At 38.4% G+C, this 23,897-nt stretch overlaps 2 protein-coding genes across 4 annotated transcripts in view; both read right to left on the reverse strand.

Moving 5' to 3' along the window:
- Positions 1-23,897, reverse strand: part of si:ch211-232d10.1 — a 257,203-nt gene that overhangs the window by 105,661 nt on the left and 127,645 nt on the right. The window lies entirely within an intron of this gene.
- Positions 1-23,897, reverse strand: part of LOC108183521 (NACHT, LRR and PYD domains-containing protein 3-like) — a 74,941-nt gene that overhangs the window by 4,755 nt on the left and 46,289 nt on the right. Inside the window, exons 9-13 of the mRNA NM_001444887.1 lie at positions 13,062-14,829; positions 10,653-10,826; positions 7,909-8,082; positions 1,360-1,533; positions 486-532 (exon numbers count right to left, since the gene is read on the reverse strand). Coding sequence (NP_001431816.1) covers positions 486-532; positions 1,360-1,533; positions 7,909-8,082; positions 10,653-10,826; positions 13,062-14,829 — 2,337 coding nt within the window. The remainder of the gene's footprint in view (positions 1-485; positions 533-1,359; positions 1,534-7,908; positions 8,083-10,652; positions 10,827-13,061; positions 14,830-23,897) is intronic.

Consider the following 23,897-nt stretch of genomic DNA (forward strand, 5'->3'; position numbering starts at 1 on the left):
GTGTGTGTGTGCATGTGGTTGCGAATGTGTGTGTTTGTGTGTGTGAGTTTGTGAGTGTGTGTGAGTGTGTGTGTGCGTGCGCGTGTGTGTATATGCTCATATGCGTGTGTGCAAATGCGTGTGTGTCGTGTGTGTGTGAGAGTGTGTGTCTGCGTGTGTGTGTGTGTGTATGTGCGTGTGTGTGCGCGTGTGTGAGTGTATGTGTAGTCCTACATTTGTGCAGTCCTGCTGTAATCCTCGTGTGTGTGCGTGTGTGTGTGTGTGTGTGTGTGTGCGTGCGTGAGTGAGTGTGTGCGTGCGTGAGTTTGAGTGTGCGTGTGTCTGTGTGTGAGTTTGTGTGTATATGTGTGTGTGTGTGTGTGTGTGTGTGTGTGTGTGTGTGTGAGTATGTGTGTGTGTGTGTGTGAGTATGTGTGTGTGTGTGTGTGTGTGTGTGTATGTGTGTGAGTTTGTGTGTATATGTGTGTGTGTGTGTGTAGTCCTACATTTGCGTGGTCCTGCTGTAATCCTCGTGTGTCCTCCATGATCCAGACTGTAAACACACACAGATGGAGAGAATGAGCTGTTTAGTTTCCCCCTCAGCTAATAAGCTAAAGCTAGCACTGAGCCGCTCAGCTACACGCTCCAAACTCTTGAGCTAAAACACACAACACTTGTTGGTTGAGCCGGGATGCACAATGAATGTAACACAGTGCGTTCTTTTCCTCTGCTGTTGGTGAAGCGAGCGCAGATACTGCTCATGTTGATGGAGACACCCTGCTGCAACATTCATTTATTACAGTGATCACACTTAGCTTTGCCATCGTTCTTCAGCACATGCAGCCTTTGAGCACATGTTGCAGTCCATCTCTAAACTATGTTCAGATTATTAAAGCTGCTCGCCAGCGCCCAAGTTCCTGACAGATTAGCAAGTGAAAAATACACATGTGTGCACAGAGAAGAGGAATCCAGATGTTGATTTTAGAACAAGAGTCTGAACATTAATCCAAGTGTCTGATTCCAGAATCTGAATCCATCTTCAATCCCCAACCCTATTCCTGACCTGATATTGTAGGATTCTTCAGCAGAAATGGAGGAAGAAGTTTCTCTGCTCAGCTCAAATGCTGAAACTGTACAGTGTGTCCCGCTTAATGTCACTGTAACTGAGCCAATACACTCCAACATTTACAGAGGAGATTCATTTCACACTCAATGATTTGCTCTTCATAGACATGACTGGAATACTCTACAAGCTGTATCTTCTGTCTGTCCTCACCCCATAACCCTCACAGAAAACTGAAGCTGATCACAAAAGAGCTTTCTAGTGTCTTTTTAAAGCCATTCAGTGTAAAAGCACAAGGCCAGTGCTGCTCCACATACTTGAGTTTGTCCAGTGTGTAGTTTGGATCCTCCAGTTGTTCAGAGAGCAGCTTGACTCCTGAATCTCCTGGATGATTGTAGCTCAGATCCAGCTCTCTCAGGTGTGAGGGGTTTGAAGTCAGAGCTGAAGACAGAAAACCACAGCCTTCCTCTGTCACCATACAGCCAGACAATCTACAAACACAGCAATAGTCCACATCACACAGTTGGACAATCACACATCTCTTTGTGTTGTGAAGATGCTGACTGCTGTTTCTGCTCATGTCAACAGCAGTGATGAACACACACATCCTGATCAGCTCTCCTTATTGATCACATCAGCAAACACACACACACACACTCAACAAGGACTCGACATCATCTGTAGAAGTGTACAGAGCAAAGACATTGTTCATAATACACCACATCAAGCTGTAAAGTCTGCTGTGAGGAGGAAGAAGACACACTTGAGCTCAGAAGATCATCTTAAAGTCATGTATAAAACACAACAGGAAATGAGCTGATTTCATCATTTATATTGTGATTCTGTTGTGGACTAAAACAAAATGAGCTCAGACAAACACAAAGCCGCTCTCTTCATGTGTTCATCACCTGACCCACAGTCACATTCACACTGATGCTCCATTAGGGGACTTTTATTCTGTCAGGAGAGAAACAGCTGATCAATATTCATGACTGCTGACTCTCCTTCACATTCAGCCTTTAGCAGATATTGTTTTAGATGAGCGAGTAATCAGGATTATTTCACACACTTTATCATGAGACTTTTATTTGTTTTCAAGAAACTGAAACTGCACAAATATGAGAGCAGCTCAAACCTTCAGCAGGACACAAACCAGCTTGACTTTAGCGTTTAACTCTGCTGCTTTCACACCTCCAGATCCACTGTTCTGCTCTGAAACAGGATTAACACTGCTATAATGTTTATTTGTGTTCTCGCTGCGCTTCACTTTCACACAGAAATGTTGAATGTTGACACCCACAGACAGACACAACCTGGTAAAGTTTTCAAACAGTGAACTGAGACTGCAACTATTAGTGAAATCTATATTAAAGCTCTTCAAATATGATTTAGATTTACAGTAATTGTTTTTCATGTTTAAATCTGATTTATTCTTGTGTTTAAAGCGTTTGTCATTCCTCTACTTCAGTGTCTCAGACTCATTCAGAAATGATTATTAAATGCTGGATTAATGCACAAGAGAGTTTGGCGAACACGTTTTACACCATTTCAAATATATATTATATGTGCGGCTGTATAAGTCACATACAGCGCTCAGCATAATGGAGGACAGCCCATTCTGAAAACCAAGACTTTCCTCCATTTCTCAGTCAATATAGGCAGTGTATTCTGCTGCATTTAAACAGAACACATTTATTAAACTGATTTATTCATGACAATCATATTTTAGTCACCAAACATATTCAGAAATTGAAAGATAATACAATTAAATTCAGGCTAAATATAATATATATATATATATATATATATATATATATATATATATATATATATATATATATATATATATATATATATATGCAAAACAAAACAAAAAGTTTCAGCTATATTTTTCATTGTTTTGCTTCTCTTGATTCACTAGTTTTTACACCGTTATCATAAATTATTTTGTTAGATGAGCTCCAGATTTGGCTAATCTATTAATAATAATAATAATAATAATAATAACTTTATTTGTATAGCACTTTTCCAACATACATGCAACTCAAAGTGCCTCACAAACAACAACAAAAGCATTAAAATAGACCACAAAAACTTATCACATATACTGAAATAAAAACATTCATGTACACAAAATGTAAGTATATATTCACATGATCACACACACAATAGTCCTTACATATGCAGGCACACACCATACATTACATACATAAACCTACAACAAAATAGATAAAATGCGTACACCTAACAAACTTGTTTAATCATACGCAATTTTAAAAAGATGTGTCTTAACACGCTTTTTAAAAACAAAAGAGTAAACGGTTTGGATTATATTTTGTTAAACAGTCGGAAATGTAGGAAGGTGTCATATTGTGTAGTGCTTTAAAAACTAATAAAAGAATCTTAAAATCTATCCTTTGGTGCACAGGCAACCAGTGTAATTCTATTAATACTGGTGTGATGTGCTCTCGTTTCTTCAATTTCATTAAAACTCTGGCTGCTGCATTTTGTATCAATTGCAACTTCATTGTAGAACCCTTAGGTAGACCAGTATAGATAGCATTGCAATAATCAAGCCGAGAGAAAATAAAAGCATGAATTAATTTCTTGGCATCATCAAAAGATAGGAAAGAACGAATTTTGGCAACATTTCGTAAATGATAAAAACATGTTTTTGTAACTTGATTAATATGAGATTTAAAATTAAGATCACAATCGAAAATAACACCCAGGTTCTTTAATTCTTTTTTTGATTGTAAACCTAAAGAACACAGTTCTGCTTCAATCCTCTCTCGCTCAGGTTTTTTGCCCACAATTAGAATTTCTGTTTTATCTTTATTCAACTTTAAAAAATTTGCAGTCATCCATTGCACAATATTGGACATGCAGTTGGACAAATTTTCCAATGCAGTTGTGTCTCTTGGCTCAACAGAAATATATAATTGTATGTCATCAGCATAAAGGTGATAATTCATGCCATATTTCTGAATTATACTACCTAAAGGAAGTATATATAATAAAAATAGACTTGGGCCTAGGATAGATCCCTGAGGAACACCATATAATATATTGTGTTCTTGCGATGTATATTCATCTATATTTACTAAAAATGTCCTTTCTGTGACATATGTATTGAACCAATTTAAAACTATCCCAGAGAGACCTACAAGTTTTTCCAGTCTGTTAATCAAAATGCAATGATCAACCGTGTCGAATGCTGCACTTAAATCTAGAAGAATTAAAACTGATGCATTACCTTTATCTATGTTTAAGCGCATATCATTAACTACTTTCAATAATGCTGTTTCTGTACTATGACCTTTTCTAAAACCTGACTGATATTTTTCCCAAATTTTATGCTCATCTAAAAATTGATTGAGCTGTAGCAATACAACTTTTTCTAAAATCTTACTAAAAAATGTGACATTAGAAATTGGTCTGTAATTATTTAAAACTGTGGAGTCCAAATTTGGTTTTTTTAAAAGTGGCTTTACCACAGCTTTTTTAAAAGCATTAGGAAAAATTCCTGTCATTAATGAATCATTTACTATGTCAAGGACATAGTCAATCAAGCAATTTGAAACCTTTTTAAAAAATTCAGTTGGAATAGGGTCAAGACAGCTAGAAGAGGACTTTAATTGAGATATAATTTGGATAATATTTTCTTTACTAATATTTCTAAACCTTTCCATTTTATTTTGTGGATAACTTCCCAATTCATCTACAAAATTTTGGTCAATCTGTATAATATCGGTTCTAATCTGCGTTATTTTGCTATTAAAAAATATAGCAAAATCCTCACACATAATAACAGAAGGCTGATCAAAATAATTAGGTGTTTTTTTGTTTAAAAGACAATCTATAGTAGAAAAGAGTTTTCTAGGATTACTGCTGTTTTCATTAATGATTTTAGAATAAAAAGACTGTCTTTCTAAACGAATAGTTTTATTATATTCGTGTATATTAGACCGCAAAATTTCATGATGTATGGTTAATTTAGTTTTCCTCCAGAGACGTTCTGATTTTCTACATTTCCTCTTCAACTGACAAAAATGATCATTCTTCCATGGCATTTTCTTTAACCCTAACCTCCTTTTCTTTATTTTTTCCGGAGCCACAGTATCAAGAGTTGATTTTAATAACGCGTTTAAGATATCAACTTTATCATGCACATTCATCTCAGGCCGAAAATATATAGGCGCTTGTTGAATCTCATTAATAAAGGTTTCCGACGTTAAGACATTAATAAACCGCTTTCTAACTATTTTTTCTTTAGGCTGAAGTATAGTATTAATTTGACAGTTAAAAAATAAGCAGAAATGATCTGAGATTGCTAGATCAATCATTTCATTTATGTTAACATCAATACCAAGTGAAATTATAAGATCAAGCGTATGCTTTTTATTGTGTGTAGGACCATTTACGTGTTGCGTGAGACTAAAAGAATATAAAATATCTAAAAACTCTGCTGCTTTGCGATCAAGTTTGTTATCAACATGAAAGTTAAAATCCCCCATTATTAATATTTTATCATATCTAGTAACACACAAAGTTAAAAATTTGGAGAACTCGGAAATGAAACCCTGATTTTGTTTAGGAGGTCGATATATTATAACAACAAGACACTTACTTTCTATTATTTCTATTGCCAGACATTCGAAAGAAAGAAATTCATCAAGAACAACCTCTTTACATGACAGTGACTGCATAAATATAGCGGCTATCCCGCCACCCTTCTTTCCACAGCGAACCTTTTGCAAGAACGTATAATGAGGTGGGCAAGCTTCTATAAGAGATATAGAGCCATTCTGATCAAGCCATGTCTCCGTAAGGAACATAAAGTTTAACTTTTTCTCTGATAGAATATCATGTATCAAAAATGTTTTGCTCGCAATTGATCTTACATTAAAAAGTGCCATTTTTAATTGTCCTTCATTTTGCAAAAACGGTATATTATCATTTAAATAGTTTCTTGCTATCGGTACCAAGTATGATTTTCTCCGATTAATATTTCGTGTGGGCCTATTGCTATTGTCTCTATAAGTGACAACAACCTTAATATCATTAACCTGGTTGCATCCCTGTTTCAACCCCAAAGAATTAGTATTGCAATATATTACAGGGATGGTATAAATTTGTCACAAGTTATGCAATGCATTTTCAACGTGTCTGGACAAAAAGTGTGCTCCAGTCCTACTGGGATGTATTCCATCAGCACAGTAAAATCTCGCTCTTTCCCAGAAAAGGTCCCAGTTATTAATAAAACTCAAATGTTCATTTTTACAATACGTTTCTAACCAGTTGTTAAATGCAAAAAGTCTGCTGTAAGATTCATTGCCTCTTCTATAGGTTGGCAGTGGTCCAGAGATTAGAATCCTTATTGCAGGAGATGTATTTCGTACAGTTTCCACCAGTTCATTAAAGTCTTTTTTTAAGATTTCTGATTGTCTAAGTCGAATGTTGTTTGCACCAACATGAAGTATAACTGTGTCATTTTCTTTTGCGTGATTTAAGATCGTTGGGATTTGGACAGCAATATCAAGGACCCGAGCTCCCGGAAAACATTTATTTTGAACTTCAGTAGAATTAGATTTGATATTCAAATGTCTGATAATGGAATCGCCAATAATAAGTGTCTTACCAGATGAAACAGGTGGCAATAGCATATCAGTTTGCGAGGTAAGCGGTTCAAAGCGATTGCTGGTTGGAAAATCTAGCTTCTGTGTCAGTGCGGCCGAAAGATGAAACTTCTGTGTCAGCGGACTCAGCGCGGCCGATGTTCTGGCTTTAGAGCGTGATTTTCTCCGTTGGTAAAGCCAGGGTCCATTATAAGTTGGAGCAGGTGTAAAACAAGCCTCGACTGTCTTCGGCCGAGGTACGTTCCTCTCTTGGGTAGGAATACCCGGTGTAGATGTAAACGGTGTCCATTGTTGTTGTGTCGGCCTAATGTCCACGGCCCGAGATGTTTCTAGCAACGTTTTCCGTTCACACAACTCCGTATGTTTCTCAAGCAATCCCTTTATTTGAATCTCTAAAACTGAAAGTTCCTCCTCGATTGAGCGTACCTCGAAATCTTTCTGATCGATTGAGGAAAAGTCTGCCCTGTCATTCCTCCAGGCAGCTGCTGCCGCCATTGTATGTCTGTATATGCACAAATATAATACTGTAGAGCTTCCTATTAAACTATGAATGTAAAAGAGAGATTAGTGAGGGCTGTACTTATATATGCTGAGCACTGTATATTGTTCACCCAGAGTGTTTACATGGTCACACAGCAGTAACACAACAAGCATTGAGTTTGGGCTAGCTTCTGCAGATGGACATTGCTGTACACTGCCCTTGATGGGTGAGTGGGGGAGTGTCTGTTGTCTCTCAGGTGTGAATTATTCATGAGCATTGTCACTCACACATACAGCTGAGATCACCCAAAACAAACTTAACAAAATGTAGATCATTGTAATGTTTTCTCTGAATGAGAGAACAGAATAATTTCACATAATTGTGCAGTAAATATTCTAGTCTACAAGACTGCTTACTCTAAACTCTTGTTCAGGCACATTCAGTCTGGTTTTAGATTCATATTTCAGCTACATTTGTTTCTCTAAAACCCACTAACCACACATAATATTTATTTCTACAAAACAGATGTCAGGGCATGTCAAAACATCTCAGGGGTCCCAAAATCACCTCAGACCCCTGAGGGTTAACTACAGGTATAGTATGAGCAGTGTGAAACAGAATCACTGATAAACCATAATTCCTGTTATCTGGGGTTTAGCATCACCCAGGGTTAACATGTTCAAGCATGAAGAGCTCTAATATGAAACTGTCTGACTGTAGTTATTGTAGAGTGGAGAATCATTTACCTCAGTGTCTCCAGTTTACAGTGTTGACTCTTCAGTTCATCAGAGAGAAGCTTCACTCCTGAATCCTGCAGGTCATTGTTACTCAGGTCCAGCTCTCTCAGCACACAGTTTGAGGATTGTAGAGCTGAAGACAAACTCTCACAGCACTCAACAGTGAGATTACACATGACCAATCTGAGAAAGAAGAACACAGATTACATTAACAGTGTGATTTCAGTCATTCATCTGATGTAAAATCAAACTATGAGGTTAATAATATGACAAAACTATTGAATTTGTGTCAATTAGAATTATTGACTATTGTTATTTAATAAAACTGAATATTAAATGTCATCTAATATATTCCTGAACATGTTTAATGTAAAAAAAATGCTAAATTTTAGTTTAGATAAGAGGAACACGAGACTTTATATACTTATGAACCTGCAAAATGCAAATGATCAGAGCCTGTCAAACCTTAGACCTCATCCACATTGCTTTTCTCAAGTTTAAAACGACTCTGGTAAAAGTAGAAGAACTGACTACACTTTTAAAAAAGTACACTTAAAAAAAAAAGTAAAACGTAGCAGTTTCAACCACAGTCCAAATACACGCAGTATAGGGGAATAATAGGTAACTAAATACGCAGTAGTGTATAAGTGTGTGTGTGAATGGGTGTTTGCCAGTACTTGGTTGCAGCCGGAAGGATATCTGCTGTGTTAAACATATGCTGGAATAATTGGCGGTTCATTCTGCTGTGGCTACCCTTGATAAATCAGGGACTAAGCTGAAGGATAGTGAGTGAGATAGGTAGGTAACTAGTCCTCTCATACTATTGATACAATATTATAAACTAACCTACATTTACAATTTGTATGTAAAATGTTTGTTGCTAATTTTCTGAAAGAAGCCAAGCAGCATCACGGCCTGTAATACTGTACAACATTGCTCATAAAGTCTGCTCATGTAACATCATCATCCTGACACAAACTCACAGCGTTCAGCATCAAGTTTTGTGGCCATTAGATCAAAAACATCAGCTGCTATTCACGTTCATACACTCTAATGATAATTCTGTAGGCCTGTCTGTCTTTATAAATAATGTTTATATATATACATACACAGGGAAATACTTTTTAAAATAGTTTTTGTTTATTATTATTTTAATAAACAAACTGATAACAATAATTTTCTGTAGCATCTTTAAAAGTTGCATCTCAAAGCACTTTTCAAAATAAAGTGAAACAGATACATAAATAACAGAAATAAAGAAAATAAATAACGAACACACAAAAACCACACATGTAAGAACAGTATCCATCTGAAAATGCAGGATTGCAATTATTCAGCAAAGCCTTTATTAACAAGGTAAAATACTAGTATTTTTGACCAGTCTGGTGAACAGTTTAAAGCCATTAAATCTTTAAAAGGGCTTAAAATAGTTAAAATCCTCTTTGCAATGTCAGTGTACAGCAATAGTTTACAGCAGTGTGTAGATTTACTGTTGTAGATGGTGCTACAGTGCACGGTGCTCAGCTATAGCACTGAGTAAATAAGTAGAGCAATGACCAACCAGTAATCTCCCACTCTCCCTCATGAAGCTAACACAGAAGTACCTGCAACTGCAATTCATGGAAATCCCACTACTCACTGCTCCTTAAAGAGCAGATTTCTATTGAGCTCACTGTTAAAATGGCCGACTTTACAGCAGAATAAAGGTGTTTTGGTTCATATGGCTAATATTAGCCTTCATGATAACTGTGAGGGGGGTGATGTTTCTTATGACTCATCTGTTTTCCTTTATTTATTTATTTTCCTTTATATTAAGTCTGCATAATTAAGGGCGTGGCCACTTGAGTGACAGCTAGGTCTCGCTGGTCGCTGTCTCCTCACCTCAGCTGATTCCGGCTGATTAGCCGCTGAACTCGATGTATTTTTGTGTTGTTTATGCGGCTTTACACAGTCAGTTGCCTTTTGGAATTGTCTCCTACAAGAATCAGGTGATATGGCATGCTGTGTGCACTTCACAAACAGTTCATGTGGCCTCCGTTTCCCAGGTGAGTGAAATGATATACTTATATAGCATCTCTATAGATGTATTTGTTTTGTATAAGATCATTCAACATTTAAATGCTCTTTAGAGCTGTAATGTGCTCCAGAATCTGTCAGATTGATTAGCTGCAGGCTCTAGATCAGTCATCTGAAGTGTTGTCATACAGTGTTATGCTGGAGTTCATCAATAGTCTTGTCTTCTTGTGTTAAGTCTTGTGTCCTTTATTTGTCCTTTGTTTAAATAGCGCTTGTTCAACACTTTGGTAAACACTTGTTGTCTTTAAAAGCGCTTTATAAATAAACATTGTCTTGACTTGTCATTGATTTATTATTCCTGTTTGCTTTTTGAGCACTGTTGAGCGAGTTCTTAAACACCTGTGATTGGTCATCGTGTTCCTCTACAGAGATGATGGTGCTGATGACTGCGCTGATCACAGCTGACCCATGACAGACGCAGTGGAGAAATCTCGTTCTACAGACAGCCTGGATCCACAAGTATCACCGATAGCTTACGTTTAAATAGATTTGTCTTTTTTATTCAGAGACAACTCATAGATATGATCATATAATCATTATCAATGTGCAGAAATGAATAAAATCACATCCCTGCATCCCTTTTTATTATTCTTCTGCCAATTTACCTGAAAGGGGTTCCACATTTGGTAAACCATATGTAACTGTCTGTAGTTATTGTAGAGTGGAGAATCATTTACCTCAGTGTGTCCAGTTTACAGTGTTGACTCTTCAGTCCATCAGAGAGAAGCTTCACTCCTGAATCCTGCAGGTCATTGTTACTCAGGTCCAGCTCTCTCAGCACACAGTTTGAGGATTGTAGAGCTGAAGACAAACTCTCACAGCACTGAACAGTGAGATAACAGCCCTGTAGCCTGTGTAGAGGACAAACACAATATGTATGTGTTTATCTGATGTGTTTGATAGTCTGAAGCACATCTGACTGTAGTGACTGGTTTAACTTTACTAATTAGTGAGAACATGTGCTGATTTTAGCATTTAATAGTTTTAATGTCTATAACACACAATTAAATGGCTTCCTTCAGATGTTCCAATAGCCCAACTCTTTATTAAACTCCTAACACAGGTTTTTTAAAATTCATTCTTCATCTCAGATAACAAACTCACAAAAGATCAGTGTTGCCAGATGGAGCTGACTGATTCCAGCCCAGAAACTAATGAAACCCGCCCAGTCAACACTGCAAAATATATGAGAATATTTCATATGACTCTCACATGCTTATTCTGAATATATGTGACAGACTCTTGTCAGATGATATTTTAGAGAGCAGGCGTGAGCTTCAGCTGTGTCCTCCGTGTCATTTTCTGTCTGATTCAGGCTCACACTGATACGGCTAACAGCTACTCTGACTGATAGGATTTACACAGCGCAAAAGTGTGTGCTTGTAGAGCCGTGACACTTTTCCTGGTGACGTGAAGCCGACCGACAAATCACAGCACAATACATTAGCTGACCAATCAGAGCGGACTCATTCATTTCAGAATGAAAAAAAAAAAAAAACATCAGTGTGATCATTCAACTCTCACCAGGAAGAACTTTTGGGATGGCGTTTCATTTTATAGCTGACTTTTGTGCAATTTCCACTAATAAACAATGTAATTTACTGGCTTACTGGTTTTTTTTATGAGATAGTTCTCCTAAACCTTTACTCTCCATTAAGGGTGCTTTCACACTTGGTTTAATTGCCTGGACCGTGCCCAAGTTCGATTGTCCCCCCTTGCCACCTCCTCGGTTGGTTTGTGTTCACGTTGTCTTTTTTTCCTTCTGAACCAGGTACGCTTGCGTCATCAAGCTGCTGTTTTGTTTACGGCCATTTCTAAGTGAAGGTGACGCAAGCAAGCGCCGCACATCGCAGTCATTCTGCTTTTACTGAGTCGTTTAGTATTGGATATACAGTAAGCGACTCGCTTCTATCTGCCGCAAACATATTATAAACATTCAGAACATCACACAGTGTCTGCAGGAGCTGTTTTTGGAGGAGACAAGCAAACATCACTGAGTATCACTGTGTTTGCCCTGTCTCAGTCACACTTGTCACCAAGATACGAAACGTGACACACACACACACACATACACGAACGAAACGTTATGAGAACGATAGTTAGTTGTACAGTTGGCGGTTCACTTCCGTTATTTGGTACAATTGCATTCACATCAGAAGTGAACCGTACCAGAATTCGCATGGACCGTACCCCAGACCACCTCTTTCAGGCGGACTCAGGTACGGTTCATGGGTGCGCATCCGAGTTCAGAAAACATGTTCACACTAGCTAAACATACTGTACTATGACGTCAAACAAACCCAGGTGTGGACTGAAAGTGCCAGTGTGAAAGCACCCTAAAGCAGGTCGCACACCAGAAGCGCCGCAGCGCCGGTGTGTACACTGATAGAAACCTATGTTTAGAATTTTAAAATGCATGGCGCTGCACGACGCCGAGCAACACTTCTGGTGTGCGACCTGCTGAAATCATTTATATCCAGTAGATTACGCGGAGTCTGCGCTACCTTTATGATGTGACATGGTTAGACTTTTGATTCTAGAGACACATTTGACTGTACAGAGCCGTTTTGACACGACAGCATGGAGATCTTTAATCATCTAATCACTGAAATTAGCAAGTTGTCTAGAAGTGGCTAAGTCAACTTGGATGAGTGAGCAATTTGCAACCAGAATATTTAAGTATTAGCTAACTCAACATCCTCTGACTAACTTTAGGATGTCGACATACTGTCCGTGAGAAGACATGCAAAACCCGGACTGTAAAAGTCTGAGCAATGTTTGGTCCCTAGTGAACGCATAACTGAAGAGTATTGGAACAGTTATAAATCTAAACTCTAAATTAAGTCATAAATGATGAATGTGATCCGTTCTTACAATTAGAAATACAGGCTAAATTTTAGGATCACTTAAAATTGGAGGCAGATTAAATTCAGAGCTAAAAAAACAAATATAAATAAATTCTAATAAATAATATGCTTTTCAGAAGCACTAGAAAAGCTAACATTTATTTAACTTTTGACCACGCTGTTAGTTTCCTCATTGGGCTAATAGATGGACTCCTACAGATAAAAGAAACACTGACTTACAGAGCTCTTTTGGAGGTTTTGATGACTGCTGATAGTCTGATGAGACACTCGTCTGATCTCTGGAATTTCTGAAGCTCAAACTCCTCCAGCTCCTCCTCTGAGGTCAACAACACAAAGACCAGAGCAGACCACTGGGCAGGTGAAAGGCGAGCATATGACAGACTTCCTCTTCTGAGGTGAGACTGAATCTGTTTCAGCAGAGTTTGGTCGTTCAGTTCATTCAGACAGTAGAGCAGATTGATGGATCTCTCTGCAGACAGATTCCCTTCAAGTTTCTGCTTGATGTAGGCAATTATTTCCTCTTTGCTCTGGTCTCTGTCATCCTGCTGTGTCAACAGGCCTCGTAAGAGTTGTCGACTGGACTGGAGTGACAGACCGAGAAGGAAGCGAAGGTAAAGGTCCAGATGTCCATTCTCACTTTCCAGAGCCTTGTCCACTGCAGCCTTCAGCAAATCAATCATGATCTTATCTCTGCTTTTTTCTGCTTGTTTCTTGTCGCTGCCTAGAATCAGATGTTGATAAAGGGCTGCAATGAACTCCTGAATGCTTAAGTGAAGAAAGCAGTACATGGTACCAAGAATGATTCCCGTCTCCTCCTTAAAGATCTGGGTACACATGCCTGAGTACACCGATGCCTTATAGACGTCAATGCCACAGTCTTTCAGATCGCTCTCATAAAAGATCACATTGTTTCTGTCCAGCTGCTGGAAGGCCAGTTTCCCCAGTGAAAGGATGAGGTTTGGATCCCAGGAGACATCTGCTGTGTTTTCTCCATCATACTTTCTTCTGCTCTGCTGGATCTGAAAGCGGAGAAAGTGTGTGTACATCTGTGTCAGAGTCTTGGGAGATTCCTGCAGTGTTTCAGCATGAGCCCTGTGTTTCAGTTTCAGTATGTTCTGGAGAACAGTGGCTGAAATCCAGCAGAAGACTGGGATGTGGCACATAATAAAGAGACTCTTTGACTGTTTAATGTGATCAATGATTTCTCTGGCCTGATTCTGATCTGTGAGTCTCTTTCTGAAGTACTCCTCCTTTTGGGCATCATTGAATCCTCGTATCTCTGTCAGCCGGTCGATACAGTCAGCAGGAATCTTACTGGCAGCTGCTGGTCTGCTGGTGATCCAGATGAGAGCAGAAGGAAGCAGATTTCCCTTGATGAGGTTCGTCAGGAGAACATCCAGAGAGACTGCTGAAGATACATCACCACACGTCTCATTACCAGCAAAGTTCAGAGGAAGACGACATTCATCCAATCCATCAAGGATGAACAGGGCTTTGAATCGTGTGTTTCTTGTAAGGTTCAGTCCTTTAGTCTCTGGGAAAAACTGAGTTATGAGGTCTTTTAAACTTTGTCTTTCTTTCTCCTTTAAGTTCATCTCTCTGAATGGAAGAGGAAATATGAAGCTGATGTCTTGATTTTCTTTCCCTTCAGCCCAATCCAGAACAAACTTTTGCACAGAGACTGATTTCCCGATGCCAGCAACTCCTTTTGTCAGGACAGTTCTGATCCGCTCGTCTTGTTCAGCTGCTTCAAACAAATGTTTGCATTCAACCTGTATCTCTAGTGACTGATGACGTCTGGAAGCAGCTTCAATCTGTCTGATCTCATGTTCAGTGTTGACCTGTTCACTCGCACCCTGAGTGATATAGAGATCTGTGTAGATGTTATTCAGAAGTGTGGAGTCTCCTTGCTGAGCAATTCCTTCAAACACACTTTGATATTTCCTCTTCAGGCTACATTTAAGCTGATTAATGAAGAACAGCTCGCCTAAACACAGGAGCAAAGAAACAGAGAGATTTAGTCTTGACATTTCCAGATTTTTTTGTAAGTGACAGTTTGATAGATTGCCATTGCCAAACATTGATCTAATGGCAACACCATGTGCCTGGCCAAAAATGGTTGCAGTAGATCGTAGATATTTTACGCACTGTTGTAAATCAGTTGTGGAAGGAACCTCCACAAATGATGTCCTTTACATATGCATTTATAACATTTACTATAGCAAAATTTAAAATAACAATCAAAACATCAGTATCAGTATGTACAATCAGTGTGAAAAGCAGGTGAATGGATGCGGTAAGTGTTTTTAGCGCTAGTGTTTGGATGCAAAACAAAACATATAGCCCAAATTGGAGTGCAGCTCTGGCCAAATGCCCAAACAATAAATGAACAGCGCCCCCAACAAACTCTCTCACTGAGTTTAAATAAGGGTGGTCGTACAGGTCCACTAAAGTCATGTCCCAACCTAGAACAGACAGAACATACAAAGACACAAACCAAAACAATACAGTCCTAACACACCCCCACTAAAAAAAAGAAAATTCATATCAAAAACATTTATAACATAGAGACATACAGGAGTAGGTCAAGTCACATCAATTGGAGACCAAAATACCACCTAATCACTCCACCACTGGGGCAAGTGACAAGGGGCCTGTTTCAGTAAGGAGGTTCAAACAACTCACAGTTTAAACTTGAACTCTGAGTTGATTTACCGAGAGATTAAAAACTCTTGAGTTTTCGGTTTCAGAATAGCTGATCTGAGTTAGGTCAATCAACTTTGAGTAGACCAACTCAAAGGGCTCTATTTTGACGGTCCATGCGCAGAGCGCAAAATGCAGGGCGCAAACGCTTTCAGGGCGTGTCAGGACGCGTTTTTGCTAATTTAAGGATGGGAAATCTGCCTTGCGCCATGGCGCATGGGCTAAAAGGGTTGAGTTTATGTTCTTAATGAGTTATAGGTGTGTTTTGAGAATAAACCAATCAGAGTCTCATCTCCCATTCCCTTTAAGAGCCAGCTGCGTCGCGCCAAGAGCGCATTCGCTATTTACAGGACGCAAAGTATGTCTAAGTGGAAAAAATGAGCATTTCACAAGCAAACAGTTCACAGTTAAAACTGTTAAACAGAGCATCTACTGCGTGAGAATGAGAGATAATGGATCCACTTTCACTTTCGCTCTTGGATAGGGAACCCTTTACGCACAGACATCAATTAGCCTATAAATATTTAATTGCGTTTGTTAAGCGCAAATATTCGTTTCAAAACTATTTCTAAATTCAGTTCTAATTTCCAGCAAACGAATAAATGAACAATAATAATGAAGTGTGCTTAAAAACCTGAGTTATATCCTAAAACACATGCTGTGCCCCTTATGGTCTAAAACCTGACAGGTGGACAAATCTAAGCTCATTTTTAATAAAACAAATATAAATATGGATATAATAAATAATACTGCTAATAATAATAACATTATACAAAAGCAAATTGTTATGAATGAACTGAAAAAGCCTCCCGAGATGAAGAAGACATAAAAGCAGTGATTTTTCATATTTATGTAGGCTAGAAAATAATATGTTTTGTAATATTTTAATCCTTTATATTTATATCCTATATCTATTCTTATTATATACTATATATATCCTTAATATTCATTTTTTTCATATGTAAAGATATTTGCCTATTGCTCTCTTGTGTGTATTAAGCAGTGTGTAAGCGAGGCGCAACTCTGCGCTGGAGTTTAGACCGGGTTAGTTTTGGTCTAATGAAAAATCTATTATAGTTTTTGTCAAAATAGCAACGCGCCAGCGGTCCGCCTCAGAACGCCTTTCTTTTTAGACCAGAACGCCTATGGGCGCACAAACGAGCGCTAATGCATTTGCTATTTAAACAGCGTAGCGCAACGCCTCAAAACCACTCTTGCGCCAAGCTGAAACCACCAAAAGACTATTGCGCCACGCCTTGCGCCACACTGCGCCGGGTGTATGATAGGGCCCAGAGTTAAGCACGCACACCGTGACTATAAAAAGGCATTATCAATGGAGCGCACATATTACGAGTGACCATGGCAACATCTTAAAAAAAAGAGATCACCATTTCATTCTCCATCTAAACTTGATGTGATCATGCAAAGTTATAGCAAACATGATCAGATATTTTTAAAGAGCAAACCATTAGTGAAACAGAGACAGCCTGGGAAAACAGCTGCTCAAGTTAATGCGTAATTTTACAATTTAAATTATTTAAATATTTAAGTATAATAAAATAAGTAATGTGTTACGTTTATAATTTTTGTTTTCTAAAATTTTATAAATGTTTATCAGTTTTAAGATTTAGCAGTGCACTAGTGTGTATGTCTTTTTATGGATCATGTGATAGAGGTTGATATGACATTTATAATGTAAGCATTTGTCATGTAATAATTCCATTTATCTAGTAACTGTACATGTCAAAGGTCAGTGAATTTAAGCTAATTATTTATTAAAAAAGGACAAGCCATTCTTGTACGTGACTTTTTTCTGTGTGTGACTAAAATGTAGGCAATATATTTCCATCCAAATATATTACATGAATTTATGTGCAAAACTGGAATATTGCAGATGCAATAAAGCAGCGTTTCCATCCAACGAGTCAAAGAGAACAAAATCATCACTTCCTGATTAACTTGCGCCAAATATCAACTGTAAAAACAGATTTTACTGTGGTAGGAGAAGCTGAGTCAATTATTTCTTTAGTTAACAAATGTACTTGCACCTCAGACGACAATGCTTATACACAATGAACACGTGGGGGCGTTTGAAGCCATGTGACATGGAGACTCTTTGACACGTTCCATCAATAGTTTTTATGCGCATATCCAAAATGAGCATTAAAATAGGTGTGTGGAAAGGTAAAGCTAAGGCAAGAAATACCGCTTCGTCTTTAAAAAAGGGGAGGAGACCGACAGAAACTCTGAGTTTAGAGAATAAAACCTGCTTCTGACCAGGTTAGATTCACAGAGTAAGTTACCACAGTAAGTGACTCTGAGTTAAAGTTACCTCTCTTTCAGAAACAGGCTTGACTTACCCTGCTTTCTCCAGTTTAACAAACCTGCCATTTTGAAAATGGAAAACCCAGAGTTTCACTCATTTTAGAGTTAAAATACTCTGAATTTTCACTTTACCTCCTTTCTGAAACAGCCCCAAGGTGTCCACAAAAACGTTCTTAATTCCCTTAATGTGTTTAATTATCAAGTTGTATTAAGCGTTGACTCTGACACTGCAATTAATGAAGAAATGTCAAAGGGTTGTGATCAGAAAAAACAACAACTGGGGACCCTGCTCCCACATATACATCAAAATGTTTGTTGTAGGTGAAGTGTCTAGATAAGCGCCAGCGTTTCCATCTCAATAACAGAATAATTCAACAAATATGAATTAAATTTGCTTGAGAAATAACTTGGATGGCTAAAACCATCAGAATGAGTCTAAAGAAGGATCGCTCCAAAGGGAAGACCACTTTGGAGCGCTGCTAATACAGGAGTAGGAGTCAACAACAACTTCACATTCTTAAAAGCTTTTGAGAATGGTGACGCCGTGGGTAGTGCTGTCGCCTCACAGCAAGAAGGTTGCTGGTTCAAGCCTCGGCTGGGTCAGATGGTATTTCTGTGTGGAGTTTGCATGTTCTCCCTGTGTTTGCGTGGGTTTTGCATTGCGGTTCATTCTGCTGTGGTGACATAAGATTAATAAAACAGAATGAGCCAGAAAGAAAATGAATGAATGAATGAATGAATGAATAAATTAATGAATGAATAAATGAATGGAATAAATGAATAAAGGATTAAGTAATTCTCACACACATCTCACGTGTTGATCCCAGTTATCGCTGTAAACTTTAACATCATCCACATAGACCACACAACCCTCTAAACCAGAGACTACACAATTCATCAATCTCTGAAATGTTGCAGAAGTGTTTTGTAACACGAAGCTCCTGACAGAATAAGAATATAACCCTGAAGATGTTACAAAACCAGTCATTTTCTGTGCACAAGATGTCAAAGATTTGAGTAAATCAAGTTTACTAACATATCTTGCTGAGCGCACTTGATCAATGCAATCTTCCATTTTTGGGATAGAAAAAGTGTCAAGTTTAGTAATTTATTAATTTTACGATAATGTCTGTTCCACCTGGTTTTCTTACCAGTAAACACGGTGATGCTCAACTCAAACATGATGGTTTTGCAAAGTTGTTCTTCAGCATTTACTGAATCTCTGACTTTAATTTAAAGGGTCACGAAACACCAAAACACATGTGTTGAGCTGTTGACAGTGGTATATGTGTCCCACACTGCTAAAAACACTATTAGGACACCTATATTTCACTAAAAAGTGTAAATTGGTTGTTTTTGCGTTATTTCAAGCAAATTCATACTTCCTGTTTGAAACTAATTTTTGAAGCTGCGTCACGGTCATGACATAATAGCGTGTATTCCAGCGTGCAGACTGGACGCCTGTGCCAGAGTGAGTCTTATTAAGTCTTACAGTGTGATGCATTAATGCATGAGTAAGGCTTGGTTCAAACCAATCAGCGCGCTCTATTGTGCAACTACATTAATATTCATTACTATCACCGTGTTTTCAGGACAGAGATGCCACGTTGTGTTGGCAAAACAAGCGTGAAGTGCTGCAGTTAAGTTTCGTTTTCATTTTCTCTCTATGCGAGCTCAGAGTCATGTGTGGATTAACAGTGTACGCGACGCGCGACAACAATAACTTACGTGTCTAAGGAGGATTATTGTTTACCTGAGAGCTGTTCTCATCTGCAAACGCTGAGATCTGGATTCGTTTGTAGTATTCTCTTCATAAAGACGCGGCTCTAGTTGCTGGTGATTGTCCTGTCTCTACAGATTTGGTAAGTGAGCGGCCAGTGCTCTTTGTTCATTCAGTTTGTTCGTATCTAACAAACTATTGCACAGAGTGTAAACACATTAGCATCACAACCAAACTTTAACCTCGTGTAGGGTTTTTACCGCATTTAGTGACCAGAATAACACGCGCGGCTTTCTGACACTACCTGTCGTGTGCATCTACGTTTCTGGGAAATGCAGAGGGTTTTTTTTCTCTCATTCGCCGTGCGGTATCAAACATTGCATGAAAAATACACGCTTAGAGCAGCTCCTCGAGTCAAATATCTCGTGTGTCGCGAGGGGCATGAATGAATTCCCTGAATGAAAGAGCCAAAAAGCAGTTAAAGTCCACCATTTAATCATTTGGCAAATAATTCGACTACAGATGTCCATGTAGGTTAAACACCATCACATTCTCCTGTATGTATGTGTGTGTGTGTGTATTTTGACTCTGAATCTCGTGCGTGCCCAAATAGACACTCCCACACCATCCCACTTTTCTTCCTCCGACACTCCCCCCTAAACAGAGCTGGACACGCCCACTTTTCTGGCTTTTTCCAAAGTACAGGTGTGAAAACACCCTGCTGAAACGAGGGGGTTTCATGGCCCTTTAATACATTTTTTAAAAGGGTTGCGATAATAATCTCGGCATATGGGTGAAGCATCACCCACACCCATATCATGCTGTATTAAATGTGTTTTTGATGAAACATCCCCAAATAATGATGAAAACTTGCATGACAGTCGTGGGAGAAAAAAGGTTTCAGCAAGTTTACATGACAGACTTGGGTTTTTCTTTCTATCTAGAGTTGCAATTTCATAATTCTGATCAGATATTGCACGCACTACAGAACACGCTCCCACAAATTTTGTGCAGAACAGAGAGCTCATTAAGGACAGCCATGCCAAAACCTGATCCCTGGGTTTGAAAACGCTTTGTTCAGACCGATAATCAGAAAGCTTTTTCATTTTAATCTGCATCTTTTCCAAATTCCGTCATGCTGCCTGACCAGCTAAAAACAAGTGTCTTTTCAACCTGTTCACATATTCAAGTAAACTTTTTGGTGGCTGTTTACCTTTAAACTGATCACCAATAACAACAAGGAGGTCTCGCACTTTTTGCAAGTCACAAGTCGTTTGGACTAAAACCCAAACTAGACTGTGTGACTTCCCTTGTAATTAACAGAAGCCACGGATACAAGAAATGCACGCAAGAGACACATCAGTGTTTGCTGAAATCTCTCTCTTAATCAAAGAGTTTTGAAGTTTGTTCCCTGGTCACTTTGAATGAGTTTAGGTATAGCGAAGATTGAGATGAATTAGGGCAGGGCTTTTACTACAACCGGGTTGTGATATTACGCATTACAGTCAAGAGGAATTTAATTCCCAATTTACAAGGGGGGATCTAACCAACACAGTTAATTAAAAAAAATATTTAGTGGAGAAATTGGATACAGTGGGGCCAGTATCAGTGGCTGATTAGGTTTTCCGGTCACTTGGCACGTATGACATGTTCTAATAAATTCGCGAGATGTCGTTTTTCAACAGTGGCCAATAAAACTGCTGCAAAACTCTAGCATACATATTTTGCATAACCAAGTGAACAGCTGTATTGCCATGCGCCAATCGGAATACAACATCTCTGAATTTCTCAGGTATGACAACTTGAACCACTGACTCACCACCACCATCTTTGTTTAGGGCAAGCCACTTACACAGAAGCATCCCATCATTGATAAAGTATCCAGACATGGCACTCTTTACCTCCTCTGTTGGGGAAACAGCAGCGATCAAATTTTCCCATCCAGGATCATCCCTCTGGGCAACAATAAATTCTGACCGAGAAATCTTTGACAAGAGAGACAATCCAGTAGCGACTGACTCTTTCAACATTTTGCACTAAGATCACTTCACAACATAAGACTTATTTTCAGGCAACTCACAACATTCTTGATCAAGAACAGATGATGTGGTATCAATCAGTGCAGGGGTCATTCAAAATAAACTTGTGCAAAGGAACAGACATTGTTTGAATTGCAATTCCTCGAATCAAAACATTCTTACCGACATATAAACTGGATAAAGATGAGGTATGGAATGAAAAATAAAAGACTCTTAGGACTTTCCCAGCACTTTTAAATACTCTTACAGGTACACTCCTATGTCCATCTAAAAGAGAAACACAACCTTGAGAAAAAAATGGTGCATACTCAGTGTACGTTTAATTTCAGCACAATTTCCTTTTATAACAGACAAATGTTTTGTAAAGCATACAGCTGAAGCCTGCGGCAAGCACATAGTCAAAAGCAGAGGTGCAGAATTTTTATTCTTGCCATGTACCTGCTTAGTTTTTAGTACAGGACAGTCATTTTTCCAGTTGATCTCTAGACAATAAAGACACGTAGAATCAGATATTGTTCTGTAAGAAAGTTAAATATCGATCAATTTGTTGCGACTGCTTAATGTGAACATTTCCATTACCCTGACTCCCAGAACTAAATCTGTTTTTGTGAGTCAGAACGAAGTCATCTGCTAATGATGCAGCTTCAGCAGCAGTGCAAAGTTTATTCTCATTAATGTACACAGCAATTTGATCAGAATTTTTTTTTTTTTTTTTTTTTTTTGCTGAATATTCATCATTTTGTACACCAGCAATTAAAATGATTACTTTTTTGAAAGATACAGGACTGATTAATAAGATATGATTATTAGAGTTATGTAAATTTGTAAATGTAAAAAAAAAGTTATGTAAAAAATGTAAATTTATTAAGTTTAAGGTAGGGATGAAGAGAGTTATTTTCTGAACCGGAGGGATGAGCAGAAGTCATAAGAGCTGAAGACGCAGCGCTGGCAGATGAAAAGTCTCTCACTGAGTTAGGAAAAAGGGATTAAAGTGGGAAAAGAGTAGAGTCTCTGAATCAGGTTACAAGAAGGTGGTGGTATGCACAAGAACTGGTGTGATCCGCCAAATAAAAACAGAAGAAACACAGGTACCTCCCGTGCAAGAGATCACATTTATGGTGTTGTATACACAAGCATGAGGAGAGGAGGAAGACCAATTATTACAAATTTACTTTAGTGTAAGTACAGTTTGTGTTAGTTGTTATAAAATGTATGAATTTGACTTGTTTGTTATGCAGAAACAAGTTTCCTGAGAGCACTTTGTCATCTATGTACTGCTAGAAGTGTTTGGTTGGCTACATTAGCTGTTAGCATTAAAGCTGGTTTATACTTCTTTGTAGAGACATTGGTAAGACCCACGGTGAATGCCTTACACATGTTATGTTCAGGACATAACATGCTAGCAAGATGGATCCACATGCAAGTGATATTTAAGTATCAAGGCAAAATTTCCAAGTGCAAACAAGTTCAAAATGAAAGGAAGTTGCTGAATCAGGAAATAAACAAGAGTCCAAATAGCACCCATTCAATGAAGGTCCTGACACAACACAGAGAGATCAGGAACACGAATAACCAACTGACAAATAAAGCACTAAACTATCCATCTTAAACAGGTGGAGCTGAGTACAAACAGCTGGGCTGCCGATAATACAGCTGATTCTAGTTAGTGAGTTACGTGACGATTTGCGCCCTCCGTAGACATTTTGACTAGTTTTCAGCTGCTTGTGGATGGATCTAGCTGTTTGTTAACTGTTCTCAGCTGTTTGGGACTGTTTTGTGCCCCCCGAGGACATTTAGACCTGTTTTCAGTGTTTGTGGGTGGTTCTAGGACACTTAAACTTGTGCTCAGTGTCTGTGTGTATGTATAGAAAGTTTACTCACTGTTTCCTTGGTTACTGCATTAGCTATACAAACATTAGCTTGCGTATCGATCACAGACGATTTGCGGCCGTAGTTGGTGTTTTTACTCTCGAGACGTGTCCAGCTGAATCCAATCAGCTAGTGCTCTGGGGTGTATATAAGCAGCTAATCTCAACGCGGCAACAGTCATGGCAGCCTTGTGTAAAGACCGCCTCGTGTGAAGACTGACAAGTGTAAAGACCATCGACTCAACCTGTGCGACTCCACCGAGAAAAGACACAGACAAAGCACTTAAGTACTTTACTTTTTTTATTTTACTTTGTCTTTGCACTTATTTTTGTTTTCATTTTGCACTTTTATTATGTGTTTACTAATTCCTGTTGTTACTAACACTCGCAAAGCAAAGAG

This window comes from Danio rerio, chromosome 4 (genome assembly GCF_052040795.2).
Source record: "Danio rerio strain M-AB ecotype USA chromosome 4, GRCz13ab, whole genome shotgun sequence".
Taxonomy (NCBI): Eukaryota; Metazoa; Chordata; class Actinopteri; order Cypriniformes; family Danionidae; genus Danio; species Danio rerio.